The sequence below is a fragment of the Penicillium alfredii genome, assembly GCF_028826965.1.
Source record: "Penicillium alfredii strain IBT 34128 chromosome Unknown utg000009l_segment0_segment0, whole genome shotgun sequence".
NCBI lineage: Eukaryota > Fungi > Ascomycota > Eurotiomycetes > Eurotiales > Aspergillaceae > Penicillium > Penicillium alfredii.
The window spans coordinates 3,219,493-3,235,953 of NW_026622706.1; the positions used below are offsets into that span (position 1 = coordinate 3,219,493).

Genomic DNA, 16,461 nt, shown 5'->3' on the forward strand with positions numbered 1-16,461 from the left:
AGATTTCTCATAAAAGTTTCTCCGGTTCCGACAAGCTAAAAGCTACCAGCCCAAAAAAAAACCAAGATTTACGTTCTCCCCCCCCCCCCCCCCCAGTGGACTGCTCTCACGATTTCTCTCATCCAAACCAGCAGGGATGGCAGATCTAGCTCGTGGGGAGGCCAATACTGTCTCTCCTCAGGACGAGGTGGATTTGACCGATGCCCAGATCCAACAGCTTCTTCTAGAAGCAGAAAATCGACTGCGAGGCCCCAACAATCAAGTCACACCCGCCGATGCCACATCATTAAGGTATGCTAGTGGGATTCATGGTTATACTTTCCTGGGAGACAAGGACTCATGTCACCTTAGAATTCCGAAATTGACAGGTTCCTCTATCGAGCCCTATGTTCGTCAGGGCGAGGAGAGTGCCACGGTGGATTCAGCCCACATCATTGATCCAAAGCAGAAGGAATTATCGAACTCTCTGCACCCAATTCATACCAAGAAATTAAACCAAGTGAGTCGAAGACCCTGTCTCCATCTTCCCCTTTCCATTGCTATGAGGAAATTTTATCCCAACGCATTAGCGCTTGATGCAGCGTAACCAGTCCGTCTTGGGCTGTGCTGTACCAATGAGAGTCTTTATTTCATAGTTACTCTGAGCATTCATCTCATGATGTCTTTTTTAACGTTTTTGCATGGCGTCTTCGCTCCTCTGCTGACTGCCGACAATCTTCAAGGACAAGCCTACTGCTGGGGCTGATTGGTTCAACCTCCCGAAGACGGAACTGACGCCCGAACTCAAGAGGGATTTCCAACTTCTTCGAATGCGCTCCGTGCTGGACCCAAAGAGACACTACAAAAAGGAAAGCGGCAAAGCAAAACTGCCCGAGTTCTCTCAGGTCGGAACCATTATCGAGGGCCCGACCGAGTTTTTCAGCGGCCGGATCACGAAGAAGGATCGCAAGAAGACATTTGTTGAAGAAACCATGGCTCTTGAAAGAGAGACGAGACGGTTTGAATCCAAGTACAAGGACATTCAAACCACAAAGCAGAGCGGGAAGAAGGCCTTTTACAAAAACCTCCAGGCAAAGAGGAGCCGGAAAAACAAATAATTTCTTCCTTGCCTTGCTGGTCTGGCGGTAAATCATCGTTGATTGGCTTGCTACATACATTCATCGAGATCTATACTCACTGGGCCTCTCATCAACCCTTGTGACTGCCCCGATGCACCAACATGTGAAACTTCGAGGGTGTTGACCACCATTTTTTAAGACTCGAAGACGTTCACCAGTGTTTGCACGACCAATGTCTGCCATTGGTGTTAATTATCGGCTACGGTTTGGTGGACACGAAGGGGCATCTTACCTGCATATCAAGCGCCGCGGTCCGGCCAGCTTCAAGAACCTCCTCGTGTCCCGCCTTGCCTTCCTCCAAAATGGCGCTCAGTTCGCCTGCTGCTTTGTTCTGGAAAATATCCTCGTCGCCTCGAGGGACTGGAGACAGCACAGCATTGTTGGTCACGAGGCTAAATGCTAGCACTCGAACACCGCAGTGCCTGGCTACGACGATCTCCGGGACTGTTGACATTCCCACCACATCGGCCCCCAACAATCGAAGCATTCGGCTTTCGGCTCTTGTCTCATACCTGGGTATTGTCAGTTGGAGGCTTTGTCAAGCGAGGCAATGTTCCCATGGCATGCTTACGTAGGACCTCCGACGAACGCATAGACACCTTCATGCAGCCTTCTTGTGCTTCCGGTGGGGATCACTGCTTTCCATGCCTGGTGCACCTGGCGACGAAGGTCGAGATCATATGCATCGGATAAAGGTGGGAAGCGAACTCCGAATTCTTCGGCATTTGGCCCTCTCAAAGGATGCACGCCTGCCAGGCCTGCCAGGAAGATATGCTGCCGGGGGGAGTTAGCAGTTCAAGCTCGGTGATTATTCGGGAGGGTGAGGCCTTGCATCATTCAGCACGACGATATCTCCCACAGAATATTCAGCATTCAGGCCTCCAGCCGCATTTGTCACTATACCATACATAGATCAGCTATAAATCGCGGTCTTTTTTGGCGCTAGACCTGAGGGGACCATGTAAAACTCACGCACGACAGTGTCAACCCCCAGCTGCTTGAACACGCGAATAGGGAAGGTAACTCGATCAATCGAGTGCCCCTCGTAGTAGCTACACCAGCATCAGCAAAGGCGCATCTCGGCGATTCTGTATTGAGACTCACTGCGTACGGCCCACCATCAACACTGCGGGGATCTTGTGGCCAAGCAACCCAAAAACCAACTTCCCAGCATGTCCCGCGACTAGGAACGATCAGTCATTTTGATCAACCACATTTTCAGTGACCAGACCATACCTGTTGGACGAGGAAAATGGGGGATGGATGCGTAGTCGTATTCTGCCCGCGGCTGGGCGTGAATGGTGTCTGCCAGTCCTCCTAGCCCGGAACCACAGACGATGGCCACTCGGGGATTTTGCAAACCCTCGGGCAAGCGACTCTCGAGGAACGATACCGCCTCATTGGCTTGCTGGAATGAGGAAAGGTCGGATTTGGTCATTTTGGCGCCTACACTGGTTCGTTGGAGAAAGAAAAGATGAGAGCGTGAGGTTGAAAAGATTGCCGAGTGCGTAGTCATCCCGGTGGTTCTATTGCGAGTTTCTACTTCAATTGCAAGACCGGCTTTTTCTTTCTTTCTTTCTTTCTGTCTCTATTTGATTCGCATTCGAGTTTGAACGGATGTTCTTTTTTATTTTGTTCTCTATATCTGTGTTCATTCCTATTGCTGCCCTCCCATGTCTCTCTCTCTCCTGTAACACCCCAACATCCATGACCAAAAGAGAACTCGAATTTCTAAGCCTGTAGACCTGTAAGTCGAAAAGAACCACCGCATGAACCCTACAAACCCCGAGTGTTCAGCGGTGATTCTAGTCCAAACCCGTTGGATCCAGTACTTCAGTCCATGGATGCACCGCGGGTGGTTGCAAGGCGGTCAGCCCCAGGCCAACCTGCAAAAAAAAAACCCCCCGTCCATCCATCTCCCCCCAATTGTACACTATCGACCATGTTTTCATATTCTACACGCTCCTTAATTGGAGTGGGCCGCCAACTACGGGTATTTTACTCTTGCTGTTTTCATTTACCATTGCAATCGCGCTGACTGCCTCGGGGAAGGTGCCCGGATCTATCCGCTCTCTATCAAGCCAACCGAATGTCTCATCGCCAGGGCAAGAGACAACGGTCCAAGTGGACCCCACGTCGAAATCTCCTTCTCCGTGAGATACAGCTTCTTCTCCAGTGTTCACTGTTGGGGTTCCTGGCTAATTGCGTTTGAGCTCAGGTCGACACCCCAGCAATCCCCCGAGCAACCCCCCGAACAACCCTCCGAGCCACGCGTGAAAGAATGGTTAGTCTCCAAGGCGCATGATCCAGAGCTGTTCCAAACCCACTGTTGCTCACTATTCTGTCAGGGCGGAACGGTTAGGAGCTCTTGGCGAGAACGCTCGACTGCCACGAAGCGTACAAGCGATATATTTACGACCGCTGCGCAGGAAGGCGGAATACGGTCTTCCAGTGTGTGATCTTCAGCTGCGATCCTACAGCGTTGATAACGTCGAGTTTTTTGCGGACTTCGCCATTCGCGCTGCGTACTACCTCAACCTCCCCGTGTCCGGCCCCGTGCCCCTGCCTCGCCTTGTTCAACGCTGGACCGTACTGCGAAGCAATTTCGTGCACAAGAAAAGCAAGGAAAATTTCGAGCGAATTACCCTTCGTCGGTTGATTCAAATCAAGGATGGCAATCCGCAGGTAGTGCAAACGTGGCTCGCCTTCCTTCGGAAGCACGCGTTCTACGGGGTCGGCATGAAGGCCAATGTCTGGGAACACGAAAGCCTCGGTACAGTTTACCCTTCCCTCGAAATTGCTTGGATAACCCAACTACTAACCACCGGTGATATGACAGATGTTGGCAAGGCCATGGATGAATCTTTGCCCGAGATCGAACAGTCTCTTCGCCCATACCTCGCCCAATTTGGACAACGGGAGAACAAGTCGGCAGAGAACGCCAAGTTCGATATCTTGGAAACTGGTCGGTTTGCCGAGCGCAACAATCAATAGACTGTGCATATCTTGGGGTTCACTGCCCCATAGTCTTGGGTATTTCGACTGGTTTTCTTACCCATTTGATGCAACCTCTCTCCGGGCTCCATGTATTTTATTGTTTCTCATACCTAACCCCAGCGGAGAATGGGCGTTAAATTCTTTATTTTCAGTTCTGGTTTTCTCTAGTCATTCGCATAAACATCAGTAGAACTACTCGGTACTTTCGGCTATCTGTTGATCCAGGTCACGTGGTCCCTCTGTGTGGTTGCGGCCGAGTGTCGAGAAAGCATCGCACGCAGACCCAATTTTCCCACCTTTGCGCTCCTTCATGATCCGATAGAGGATGTGTGCCGCCATTTGTCGTCATGGCAGCCTCATGGCATCACTGAGGGAAAATTCCCACCGTGCGCGCTGGGAAAAGCTCTCTAGTGTTGCGAGGACCTGGTATCGATGGAGCAGTACCAGCCCGCAAACACCAGTTCCAGAGCCTGTGATCTTCTCTGGGATTCAGCCCACCGGTGTCCCTCATTTGGGTAACTACCTGGGGGCTCTCCTTCCATGGGTGAAGCTGCAGCAAGATGCAAGCCCTGGGACCAAGCTGTTCTTCTCCATTGTCGACCTCCATGCATTGACAGTGCCGCAAAACGCCTCTCAATTGAAAAAGTGGAGAGCCGAGGCATTTGCAACTCTCCTTGCTGTGGGACTGGACCCGAATCGCTCCACGATCTTCTACCAGTCTGCTGTAGGTGCTATCGCCCCCAAAGTCCTTTGATGGGTAACATCTCGATAGTAATGACGGATACCAGGTGCCTGCACACGCGGAATTGATGTGGATCCTGAGCACCGTTGCTTCAATGGGGTATCTTTCGCGGATGACCCAGTGGAAGGTAAGTAGTCCCTGGATCACCAGGGACAAAAGAAGCCTGCGTGTATCAGCGACTAATTAGCCCGGGGCATCACCAGAGCAAACTACAATTGCCAGAAGACACAACACTGGAGCATTCGGAGGCACGGGCACAGCTGCGACTGGGACTTTTTTCTTATCCTGTGCTCCAAGCTGCCGACATTCTCGTCCATAGGTGCGGTGCTGATCTGTCTTTGGTGAGCTCTCGGTTCTTGCTAATAGGTTACTAGAGCTACTCATGTCCCGGTAGGCGAGGACCAACGACAGCACTTGGAGTTCTCCAGATACACGGCCAATAGCTTTAACCACCTCTTTGGGGATCTGTTTCCTATTCCCGAGGCGTTGATCTGTAAGACCTCGCGCTCTGACCACAAAACCACGGTGCAAATCGTTGACGAAAAGTAAACAGCTCCCGCCAAGCGAGTTATGTCGCTCAAAGAGCCAACCTCTAAAATGTCCAAGTCCCACGCCGATGAGCGATCGAGGGTTCTTCTTACCGATTCCCCGGCCAGCATTCACAAGAAGGTTAAAGTCGCCCTCACAGACTCAGAGCCCATGATCACATACGATCCGATCCATCGTCCTGGTGTTTCCAATTTGATTGAGATCCTCAGTCATTTTGAGGATATCCCATGCGATATTATTGCCTCGGAGTATCAAAACGCAAGCCTCCGATCGTTGAAGGAGCACGTGGCTGGGCGGATCGTCCATCATCTTCACGACATCCGCGAGCGGTACCAGCAAATCATGGCGGACCAGATTCAGCTGGAAGTGATTGCTCAGCAAGGAGCTGAAGCTGCTCAGGCGAACACGAACAGGACCATGAACCGAGTTCGGGACGCTCTGGGGCTGTGATGGCGTAGACAGAAACTTGTACAATAGATATGTATAGACTACCTAGGGATGACCCCACCATATGCCCTAATTTAACATCCATGTATAACCCTGTATATAGAACCGAACTAGAAACGAACCAATCAGGTCATTTTCGCATGATTAACAATCCAGTGCCGTGCAGTAAAAGAGCGTCATCCCTCCGCGTCATCGCCCACTACGTGTATACGGGTGTCTGCGTACGTAGAGAACTTTGGGGATTTTAGTTGATTTTTATTTTATTTCCAAAATCGCGGCAACAATCTCGCATTATTTATTATTATTATTATTATTATTATTATTATTATTATTACGATGATGATTTATTTTCTCGTGTTCTAACATTTCGCACCATCCGCACCCGGAAAACCTCAACCTCTCGGTAACCCGCGAAAAGATGACGACGACAAATCCGGTGGAGACTTGGACCAGCGCCTTACCCGTCAACGGATCCCTCGGCATTTTCGCAACGAAAACGAAGAGGTCCACCAAGCCACAATTCGACCAGGACCCAAATTTCCAGGTTCCCAACTCGAGTCATGACAGGTCTGGGGTGGCGAGCATACGACAGCTGTGGCACATTGTCCGGGAGATGATAATAGACTCGGTCCCAGCTATTCTTTTTCCTTTTCTTTTCTTTTTTTTTTTTTTTTTTTTGTGTTCTCAGGTTCTCTCGACATTTCCCATAAACCCATAAATTACCCTGGAAAATGAAGTCTGCGCTTCTACTGGCAACCCTCGCAATTCCCGCGGTGGGTCGCCTGAATCTTCAGAAGAGAGACATCCCAGCTGCGGTGGGCTTGGATATCCAGCGCAAAAATGTCCTGGACCCCGCGGCCCGGGATCGATTGAGGAAACGAGCCAAGACAGTCAGCCAAGATCTGGATAACGAGGTTTGCATTGAATATAGAACATGGATGAAATTGGACCTGGTGACTGACGATCTCCAGGAAACTCTTTACTTCAGCAATGTCACGCTGGGGACGCCAAAGCAAACCCTGCGGCTGGTTCTCGATACTGGAAGTAGCGATCTGTGGTGTAATGCACCCAATTCGTCGCTTTGTACTTCTAACGACGATCCTTGCAGCTCGTCCGGCACTTATGACTCCAGCGCCTCTTCGACGTATTCTTTTGTCTCGTCCGATTTTAATATCAGCTATGCGGACGGCTCCGGTGCGGTCGGCAATTATGTCACAGACACTCTCCGCATCGGCGATGCCACCATTAAGGACTTTCAGTTTGGGGTGGGCTACTCATCGGGCTCTTCGGGTATGTAGGAACCTTTCTTTCTGGTCTTCCATGCGTGCTCTTTGAAAAAAAAAAATAATAATAATAAATAAAAGCTAACCACACCCATTTCCAGAGGGCGTGTTGGGTATTGGGTATCCTTCCAACGAGGTCCAAGTCAGTCGGAGTGGAGATAAGACGTACGCCAATCTGCCCAAGGCTATGGTCGAGAAAGGCTTGATCAAGTCCAACGCCTACAGCCTCTGGCTCAACGACCTGGATGCCAGCACAGGCTCGATCCTATTCGGTGGGGTCAACACCAAGAAATATCACGGCTCACTCGAGACCTTGCCGATCCAAAAAGTCCATGGGCTCTACTCCCAGTTCATCATTGCCTTGACGGCGGTCACACTGACCACCACATCGACCGAGCATAACTATTCATCCAAGGCCCTGCCCGCGGGGGTACTTCTGGACTCGGGAAGTTCCCTCACCTATCTGCCGGACACCGTGGTCAAAGACATTTACGATGACCTGGATGTCGACTATGACTCGTCCAGTGGAGTCGGGTACGTTCCCTGTAGTTTGGCCGAGAAGGATGTCAAAGTCTCCTATACTTTTTCGTCGCCGACGATCACGGTGGGAGCCAACGAACTAGTCCTCGATGTGGGAGACCTGTATTTCCGCAACGGGGACCGAGCCTGTGTTTTTGGCATTGTCCCTGCCGGGAACAGCATGGCCGTCCTGGGGGATACCTTTCTGCGCAGTGCCTATGTGGTCTACGATCTCGCCAACAACGAGATCTCCTTGGCGAACACCAACTTCAACTCAACCGACGACGAAGTCTTGGAAATTGGAACTGGCGACGACTCTGTGCCCAGCGCCACCGCGGTTCCCAACCCCGTAACGACAGTGGCTGTAGCAGGCACGGGGGCTCGTATTGGGGGTCCCCAGGGGGGATCAGGCCTCTTCACCTCGATCCCAGCGTCGGGCAACATGGCTGCCCGGCCGACAAGCATGCCGAAGCACCTTGCGCTTGGTATTGCCGGTGCGGGTTATCTGCTGGCGCTTTAACGATTGATTTCATTTCGTCTAGAATGTCCCTTTGCATGGTTTAGCAGTGTATCGGAGTTAGGGAGGGGCAATTGATGTACATATTTTCCCTTAGAGCCGAATATTCATGCAGTATGAAATTGCGACTTTTTGTTCGAGAAACTATGGTGATGAGGATGAAGGCGTAGTGGAAGAGATTGGGCTTGGCATTTCGTGGATCTCCCACCGGGCTCACATGAGGCTTTCCCTCTGATCTCGCGTCAATGCCCCGACTCCCTTTCTCGCTGCTTCGCCAGGCGCATAGGGAAAACCCTCTGCTTGTCTTGCTTCTCCAAGAATGTCGCTCGATCGATTCTGCCCGCAATGAACTGCGTTGGCTACGTGAATGCGCGCTCCGCGATAGCCAGTCGCCATCCAGGCAAAATGCATGGGGACGAGGATGGAAGACCCGTCTGAAATCCATGTGCGAGAGGCGATCCAAAGGATTTCCACTCCAATATATCTTGGGCGACCAGCCCTTCGGCGATTTGGAGATCCTCTGCAAACGAGGCGTGTTAATCCCCAGGTCTGTGTCCGCGAAGACATCGGACCCGGCTCGATAGCTGATTTTTTTTTTTTTCATTCCTCTTTCAGACCCGATACCGAATCCTATACCTTTCACGCAGCCAAACTGGCTCGGCGACTTGCCGTGGCATGCAAGCAAGACGCAACCCTTCCGGGCAAGGCGAGACCCCTACGCGTTATCGATCTCTGTACCGGCACAGGGTGTATCGCACTTCTTCTCCACGCACTTTTGGCGCCGCATTTTGAACAACTGTCGGTTCGGGGGCTGGATATCAGTCCCACTGCTTTAGAACTGGCGCAGAAGAATCTCGCATATAATCTTCAACGGGGTTTATTAACCCGTCGGGCATCCACGGATGTCCACTTTAGTCTCGCCGATGTCCTCGGGCAAGGCGATGCCTCGGTCCCAGTGGTCGAAGAGGTACTGCGTAACTGCCTTTCTCGACCTAATATGTTTGAGGACCCATCTCCAGACCTTGGCTGTGATGTACTGATCTCGAATCCTCCATATATTTCTCCATCTGCTTTTCGCGACGGCACTACCGCGCGCAGTGTTCGGCGCTTTGAACCCAAATTGGCTCTAGTGCCTCCTTTGGTTGATAGCGTTGATAGCGAAGGACTGGCCGGTGGCAGGCCTGAGGACATCTTCTATCACCGCCTCATCACTCTGTCTTTTCGCCTACGGGCCAAGGTCACTGTGCTCGAGTGTGGCGATATTGCGCAGGCAAATCGAGTGGTTGCCATGCACCAAGCGATTGCTTCCGGACAAGCAGATGCCTCCAGCGCCGAGGTGTGGCCGATCACAGAGCAAGAGTTATTGGCTAATGGATTTCACCCGCATGATGGCTCTCGATGTGTTGTCATCCAAAGACAAAGCCACGAACGATAAGAATGTTGATGGCTCAATCCCATCTTCCACCAGGCAGGTGACAGATGGGGACATGGTGCCTGGAAGAACCTCGGACCGTTCAATGACAGATACATCAAGTCTCTATCCTTCATTAACGGGGCCATCTGGTCGCTGACTGGCGGAGCTTTACGAGAGGCGCGATATCATGATGGCATCAGAGATACGAGATAATAACAGTGCAGCGTCCAAGGACAGATGCGAGCAATGAGAAAATATTCAAAGGCAGCAAAAAAACACTGGTTCTTGCTCAACGGGAGACTCGCAAAGCTGTGCAGTATAAACAAGAGCCAGTCTTTGGCTATTAATTAGAAATGTCAAACTTCAGATCTCAATCGAGATCTCATTCCAGGGTAATCTGCGTGTGCCATGAAAATATGTACAGAACCAAGCAGACCGCCGGCGGGCCACAGGGGCCGGGGTCAGCTTTTTGAGTATTAAAACAGGTCTAAGATGCGCACAGGGCCAATTAAAGTTCTCGAATCAACAAGCCCGGTTGATGGAGGGAAAGAAAAAAAGGAAAGGAAAGGATGACAAGGGACCAAAGAGCCATGAACTCGTCACTCATGCCGGAAGCTCAAACCAGCAACTCGAGGGAAGGGAAGCCGGCAGAAATCCGTTTAGGAGGAAGAAACAACACTTGAAGATCACAAAGTTTTCTTCTGTTCCGGGACCAGGTAGCTGCGGTCGTCCTCTCCCTCGACGGTCTGGAGAATCGCTTCCATCTCCTTGGACTGCTTTTCCCACTCCTTTTTCCCCATCTTAGTCTCCCGTCGGAAGAGCTCTTCGTTGGGCTTGCGGTAGCTACCACCCATGCGGTCCCACAGCGTGGTAAATTGGCCATAGTTGTAGTTGAAGTACAGGTGGTGCATGGTGTGGCAGGCAGCTCCGTTCACGACGGGGCTGTTGGCCACATACTCGCCATCATGGATGAAGACAGTCCAGAGGTTGATGAAGCCAAACAGGAACACATAGGCGAGCTTCTGGAGCGGGAAGATGAATGGGAAGACGTGGTACGGGACACTCTGGGCCCAACCGTCAAGCGGGTGGAATGCGTGGGAGGCGTAGGGACTCGGCATAATCCACTTGTGGTGAGGCTTATGCAGGGTCTTGTAGACGAGCGGATGGTGCAGGCCACGGTGGATCCAGTAGATGAAGAAATCGGTGAAACAGATGAAGAACGGGAATTGCAGGAGGCTGTAGTACGAAAAAGGCTCATCGGAGACGGCGTCGTAGAGTTTGGCGTAGCCTCGAACCTCAAGCACAAAGAATGGAGCTGTCAATAGAGCCATGGGGGGCATGGCCCCCATGGCCTGCTTGATTTCCAAGGTGATCTGGTTCCGGAGGAATTTCGGATGCTTGACCGTAGTCTTGTCCCATATGAAGATGTAAGACAGCGTTGCAACCGTGAAATACACTAAGAGGCCAAAAATCCTATTCGGTCTGTCAGTGACCACATCCCATCCAAAGGCCTTGAGAGGGGAGAGGGGGGACTATACCAGGTGATCAGGAAAAAGCTGGTGAATTGTCGATAGACATTGTTCCTTGGCCATGCACTCAGGTACGCATATTTGGAGGGTTCCAAATGAATCAATTGGGTGGCGGGTTCGTAGACAAAGGGCTCGGCCGCACCGAAGAGGGACAGGGAACTGTTGGCCGCGTTCACAAAACCCGGGAAGGATACGGCGGAGGAAAGCGAGGTTGGGAGAATGGTCGAGTACAGGCGATCCCCAATAAAGGTGTCCCAGAGTTCGAGGATGATATCCATCTTCGAGACCAAAAGAGAGGGTGTTTTGAGGAGAGTGAAGTGGAAAGGCCCAGGGGAGAGATCGGCGAATAATAAATTCCTCCTGCAGTCACACCAGCGCGGAACCCACGCAGCCGGGGCAATGCCATTGGATGGGGTGGTGCTTAATCAGCGTTTGTACTTGACGATAACGTAATCCACAAGCGAGTGCCGCAGCATACCAAGTATATAGAATTCAAATCGATTTATATTCACCACAACGCCTTTATATACAAGGGAAAAAAACCTAATTAAGACGTTTTGGACATTGAAATCTTCAATACCCTCATTCGCGACAGTCGCTGCAGCGCGGTGGCGCTCGCTGAATTGGCTGCGAAGCTTGCTGATGAAGATCTGCCGAAGTAGCTGATGAGGCTTTAGAGGCTTAGTGCGTAGTCGATATTAGCTTACGAGCCTCTTGAACTGATAGGCCTTGATCTTGAGGTATCTGCCTATTGCTACGCATACCTACCTGGTCACTGTGAGTTGGTCCTTAAAGGTGATACTTCTCTTGTTAACTGTAAGCCTTAAGCCTATCCTCAATCCTGCTGATGCCACGCCCGGCCTTATATAGATGGATCCTATTGGGTACTTGCGAAGATATGCTAGTTAAGTATACGCCGAATAGGTTAGTACCGGAGTAGCTCCCCTACTCGTAGGATATTTATCACGAAGGTAAACTATAAATAAGACTAAAGGTGGTATCCAAGAAATAATATATAATTAATCACGAAGAACTAAATATAAACGCGAAGGAGTATCTTTATATATATCTAGTCTTTCTATTTCCCTAATCTATCTATACAGATCGCCTAGTCTATTAGAATAGATTCCCCGATCTATCCCACTAGATCACTCGCTCTATCGAGTTATATAATAAAGCGGTGCTAAAGGAAAGCTAATCTATATAGATATATATATAATGTATTTCCCCTTAAATATATATTTTGCCGTCAGTTTCCGCCGGCGTTTAGGCTTATACTTACTCTTGGTGGCCCATCGTCAAGTTGCGGGGTCCTCAGATAACTGGTGTCTGCAGGTTCCGTAACATGTAGGTTTTATTAAAGATAAAAATCTATGAGCTACACCCTAAGCTACTAGATATACCTAATAATAGTACTATACTAGAACGTTTAGTCGATGCAGCGCAAGAAGCATAGGATAAGATTGAACAGGGGGTTCTGTAAAATCAATCGAATTCGATACCAAATTGGGTGAAAGTAGTGATCGAAGCAGAGGGTTGGTTAGCGTTTAATAAAATTATGGACCTAATTCTACCTAATAGACTAAATAAAGGTAGATCTATATTTAGCTAATAGAATAGTAACTATTTCTCGTATAGTTATTAACCAAGGAATTATTTTATGTCGATCTATAGAGAGAATCTATTAGAGAATTGATTCTTCTTCGAATTAGGTCAATTTCTAGCAATTAACGCGTGAATTAGCTTAAAAGGATTAGCTAGACTTCAAATCTGCGCGCTACTTCGCGAATCGAAAGAATTTCTTGCTTCTAACTCGCCTCGATAGCTAATAAGATCCTACCCTCTTTCTCGATAGATTTTCTAGTATTTGAGAGCGATATGGTAGCATAGTAAGCAATTGAATTAGATAGATTCGCGAAGATGACGCGATTTTCGTATGGTGCAGCACTCGCTTGTGGATTACGTTACCTTAAATTCCTTTGTGAGCTACCGCAGACCCTATATACCTCTAAGTACCTTTTTAAGTAGAATAGTTCTAAGGTTACAAGATGATTGTTTATCTAGGATCTGGAAATAAAGAGGCAGGGTTTTATTTTATATATTTTAAATTCTATTTTGCCTCCCGATTTGATTGAGCTTCCATGCAAGTTTACAAGGTGGTACCTCTCTGCCTGATTCCCCAGGCCCCACTCCCCTGTACTGAGAAGTACCTCCAGTACCGGCAGTACTTGCTGTAGATCCAAGTACCACCGGGTATCTTCAGCCCGAAAGCTCTTCAGAGCATCTGGGCCCCCAAGAAAGAGCCGCGCAATTGATTCTTTCTTTCTGATCGGACGGCTGCAAACGGATTGCCGAGATTATTGGCTCGGTTCTCCTTTTCCTGGTGAGATCTGTTACTGTAAGACCCAGTGCGCTTCTAGCCTATTACCTCGCTTCTCGCGTCAACGGTAGCCGCCAATTCCATTCCCCCCCCCTCCCCAACCTTCCCGCTCGAACTGTCATCTCCAACCTTGCCCCCTCTCCCCCTCCTCTTCTCTCCAACTTCCATCCATTCTTCACTTTCTAATATCTCTCATTATCGCTGTGGCTAGCTGCATGGTGTCATCCACCAAGCAGCATTGACGCCCCAGTAATTGAACCTTCCCATTAAATCCCTTGTTCAATCCTTTCGGCATTGCGAAGCTATCGCTGATCCCGACCGACCACCAGAGCGACTATCCCATCTAGCGACTTGGTTCCTTCCCTCCTAGAGGTCGACCAATCGCGCCATGTACAACACTCATCGCGGGATGGTACCCGCTCCCAACTCCCGCTTGACGGAGTTGCTGGATCAACTGCGCCAGGAGTTTGAAAACCAGTCGCGGAGCACAGGCGAATTCGAGCACCAGTGTATGTATCCCACTTCCTTTCCCTGCCTATTCCCCCTCTATCCCACTCTATGGAATAGCAGTGTGGATTGTCCATCCCGTCACTTTATCACGTTATATTACCTGTCGTCCATTCCCCCGATGGCGACAGCTCATGGGTTGCGAAATTCGCTGAAACTGTTTCTCTAACTGACAGATCACGCAGTAACCGGACAGCTCCAAGAAATGGAGATGATCCGTTCGAAGGTGTATCAGCTGGAGCAAACCCAGATCAAGATGAAACAAGAGTTCGTTCTTTCCCTCCCCCTTTAAGCTCCTTTCTTGATGTGTCTTCCTTGATCGCTAACCTTGCACTTTCTCTGCGTTCCAGTTACGAGGCCGAAATTCGAATGTTGCGACACGAGCTTGAGTCGCGCGGCGTGCAAACTATTCCCTCTCATATTGGTCCTGCGCAGCACGCAGGTCCTTCCCAGGCGCCGCCGCCTGCATTGGGTCACGGCCCTAGCAACTTGTTCGGTGGTATCATGACCAACCAAGGAGGTAGTGGTCCCGGTCTTGCCCCTCCCCCTCCCCAGGATCAGCAGCCTCCCCAGCATACCCTTCAACAGCCTGCCCCGGCCGCCCAGCCAGGCGCGCCGCAGCCCCCGCAGAGCTCTTTTGGAGGATATCAACCTGGCGCTGCTGTGAACGGTATGTGTGGTTTGATTTGAGGTTCTCGCCGACTCGCTAACACATGTGTTTTCTCGTTTTAGGCTATGGACCGCCGCCCCCGACCGCATCCCCCGGGCCCGGTAAGGGCCGGGGTCGTGCTCCCCCAGGCCCAGCCACCCCTCAACAGACGCACATTGCCTATCCTGACCCTCGTGCGTCGCCACAAATCCCTCGCCCCACTCCGCCAAACCAGCCTCTTGTCCGCGCCGAGCGCCCGGGCAACATGCTGGCGAATTGGAACCCGGACGACATGCCCGCCTCGCAGAAGCGGGAGGGCCCCGATTGGTATGCAGTGTTCAACCCTGAAGTGCAGCGCGTGCTGGATGTGGAGCTGGTGCATCACCTCAACCATGACAGCGTTGTTTGCTGTGTTCGTTTCAGCCGCGACGGCAAGTACCTGGCGACGGGCTGCAACCGCTCGGCGCAGATCTTCGACGTGACCACCGGTCACGCCGTAGCCTCGCTGCAGGATGAGACCGTCGACAAAGACGGCGACCTCTACATTCGCAGTGTCTGCTTTAGCCCAGACGGCAAGTATCTCGCGACTGGCGCCGAGGACAAACAGATTCGGGTAAGTAGTCGATGGAACACATGAAGACGCGTGCAATTTTCTAACGATGGAATGCGATGGGACTCTAGGTTTGGGACATCGCCGCGCGCACCATCAAGCATATCTTCACCGGACACGAGCAAGATATCTACTCTCTGGATTTCGCCGGCAACGGCCGCTACATTGCCTCGGGCAGCGGCGACAAGACCGTGCGTCTGTGGGACATTCTCGATGGCAAGCTTGTTTACACGCTCAGCATCGAAGATGGGGTGACCACCGTGGCTATGTCTCCGGATGGCCACTACGTGGCGGCCGGTTCGCTGGACAAGAGTGTGCGCGTATGGGACACCACTACTGGATATCTGGTGGAGCGGTTGGAGAACCCCGACGGCCACAAGGACAGCGTGTACTCGGTCGCATTTGCACCCAACGGTCGCGACCTGGTCAGCGGCAGTCTGGACAAGACCATCAAGCTATGGGAGCTGACTGTCCCCCGTGGCATGCACCCCCACAGCGGCGTTAAGGGCGGCAAGTGCGTTCGCACATTCGAGGGCCACAAGGTGAGTTCCCATTTTCTCCATCAGCATCCTGCTCTTTTCCCATGCTGATTCTCTCTATCCCACTCTAGGACTTTGTGCTCAGTGTTTGCTTGACGCCCGACGGTCAGTGGGTAATGAGTGGCTCCAAGGACCGCGGGGTCCAGTTCTGGGATCCGATCACTGGCAATGCCCAGATGATGCTGCAGGGCCACAAGAACTCCGGTGAGTATGCTGCGACCCCAGTCCGAGACGATCTTCTTACCTGTGTGGACAGTCATTTCGGTTGCGCCCAGCCCCAGTGGCGGATTGTTCGCGACGGGCAGTGGAGACATGCGTGCACGAATTTGGAGGTAAGTGTTGAGATTGTGGTTTTACCTGGTCAATTTTGGCTAACCCGCCCTGGTAGATACTCGCAGCACAATCCAGTTACACGGTAAAAGGGATATGGGGAATGCCTTGGCGCAATGTGACGTTTTGCTTGGGTTCCTGTATCGCCGGTCTGGCTTGGGGTTCGTTTGATTTGAGTGATGCGAATGTGTGCTATTTCTTGTTTCTTTTTTCTCTTCTCCCCCTCCATCTTGTGCTTTCCAATATTCCAACGTGCTCTTTTTTTTTTATCTCAATTTCGAGGCGTCGGCCAGAAACCACACTTTTTCCCCTGTCCCATATCTCCCGTAGT

The 16,461-nt window shown here is 51.0% G+C and overlaps 8 protein-coding genes across 8 annotated transcripts; 6 read left to right on the forward strand and 2 right to left on the reverse strand.

Annotated features, from left to right (window-relative positions):
• Window positions 1-136: 136 nt before the first annotated feature.
• On the forward strand, window positions 137-1,097 carry NUU61_007120 (Fcf2 domain-containing protein; the record flags this gene model as incomplete). The annotated part of the gene is made up of 2 exons (XM_056657645.1): window positions 137-499; window positions 723-1,097. 2 exons carry the CDS (start codon window positions 137-139, stop codon window positions 1,095-1,097), a joined length of 738 nt encoding a protein of 245 aa, XP_056510445.1.
• Window positions 1,098-1,252: 155 nt separating this feature from the next.
• Window positions 1,253-2,556, reverse strand: NUU61_007121 (purine-nucleoside phosphorylase; the record flags this gene model as incomplete). The annotated part of the gene is made up of 7 exons (XM_056657646.1): window positions 1,253-1,294; window positions 1,351-1,630; window positions 1,690-1,892; window positions 1,963-2,015; window positions 2,091-2,170; window positions 2,223-2,301; window positions 2,355-2,556. 7 exons carry the CDS (start codon window positions 2,554-2,556, stop codon window positions 1,253-1,255), a joined length of 939 nt encoding a protein of 312 aa, XP_056510446.1.
• An 863-nt stretch (window positions 2,557-3,419) lies between these two features.
• NUU61_007122 (mitochondrial 37S ribosomal protein uS10m) lies at window positions 3,420-4,112 on the forward strand (the record flags this gene model as incomplete). The annotated part of the gene is made up of 1 exon (XM_056657647.1): window positions 3,420-4,112. The coding sequence occupies one exon, from the start codon at window positions 3,420-3,422 to the stop codon at window positions 4,110-4,112; it is 693 nt and encodes a 230-aa protein (XP_056510447.1).
• A 361-nt stretch (window positions 4,113-4,473) lies between these two features.
• On the forward strand, window positions 4,474-5,856 carry NUU61_007123 (tryptophan--tRNA ligase MSW1; the record flags this gene model as incomplete). Its single annotated transcript, XM_056657648.1, has 5 exons — window positions 4,474-4,839; window positions 4,904-4,984; window positions 5,061-5,176; window positions 5,232-5,350; window positions 5,411-5,856. 5 exons carry the CDS (start codon window positions 4,474-4,476, stop codon window positions 5,854-5,856), a joined length of 1,128 nt encoding a protein of 375 aa, XP_056510448.1.
• A 728-nt stretch (window positions 5,857-6,584) lies between these two features.
• NUU61_007124 (pepsin-like aspartic protease) lies at window positions 6,585-8,175 on the forward strand (the record flags this gene model as incomplete). The annotated part of the gene is made up of 2 exons (XM_056657649.1): window positions 6,585-7,143; window positions 7,238-8,175. 2 exons carry the CDS (start codon window positions 6,585-6,587, stop codon window positions 8,173-8,175), a joined length of 1,497 nt encoding a protein of 498 aa, XP_056510449.1.
• A 342-nt stretch (window positions 8,176-8,517) lies between these two features.
• Window positions 8,518-9,607, forward strand: NUU61_007125 (uncharacterized protein; the record flags this gene model as incomplete). The annotated part of the gene is made up of 2 exons (XM_056657650.1): window positions 8,518-8,560; window positions 8,820-9,607. 2 exons carry the CDS (start codon window positions 8,518-8,520, stop codon window positions 9,605-9,607), a joined length of 831 nt encoding a protein of 276 aa, XP_056510450.1.
• Window positions 9,608-10,272: 665 nt separating this feature from the next.
• Window positions 10,273-11,393, reverse strand: NUU61_007126 (sterol desaturase family protein; the record flags this gene model as incomplete). Its single annotated transcript, XM_056657651.1, has 2 exons — window positions 10,273-11,059; window positions 11,125-11,393. The coding sequence occupies 2 exons, from the start codon at window positions 11,391-11,393 to the stop codon at window positions 10,273-10,275; spliced, it is 1,056 nt and encodes a 351-aa protein (XP_056510451.1).
• Window positions 11,394-13,883: 2,490 nt separating this feature from the next.
• Window positions 13,884-16,219, forward strand: rcoA (uncharacterized protein; the record flags this gene model as incomplete). The annotated part of the gene is made up of 8 exons (XM_056657652.1): window positions 13,884-14,004; window positions 14,188-14,269; window positions 14,353-14,672; window positions 14,735-15,264; window positions 15,333-15,803; window positions 15,872-16,004; window positions 16,057-16,132; window positions 16,189-16,219. The coding sequence occupies 8 exons, from the start codon at window positions 13,884-13,886 to the stop codon at window positions 16,217-16,219; spliced, it is 1,764 nt and encodes a 587-aa protein (XP_056510452.1).
• Between the last annotated feature and the right edge of the window lie 242 nt (window positions 16,220-16,461).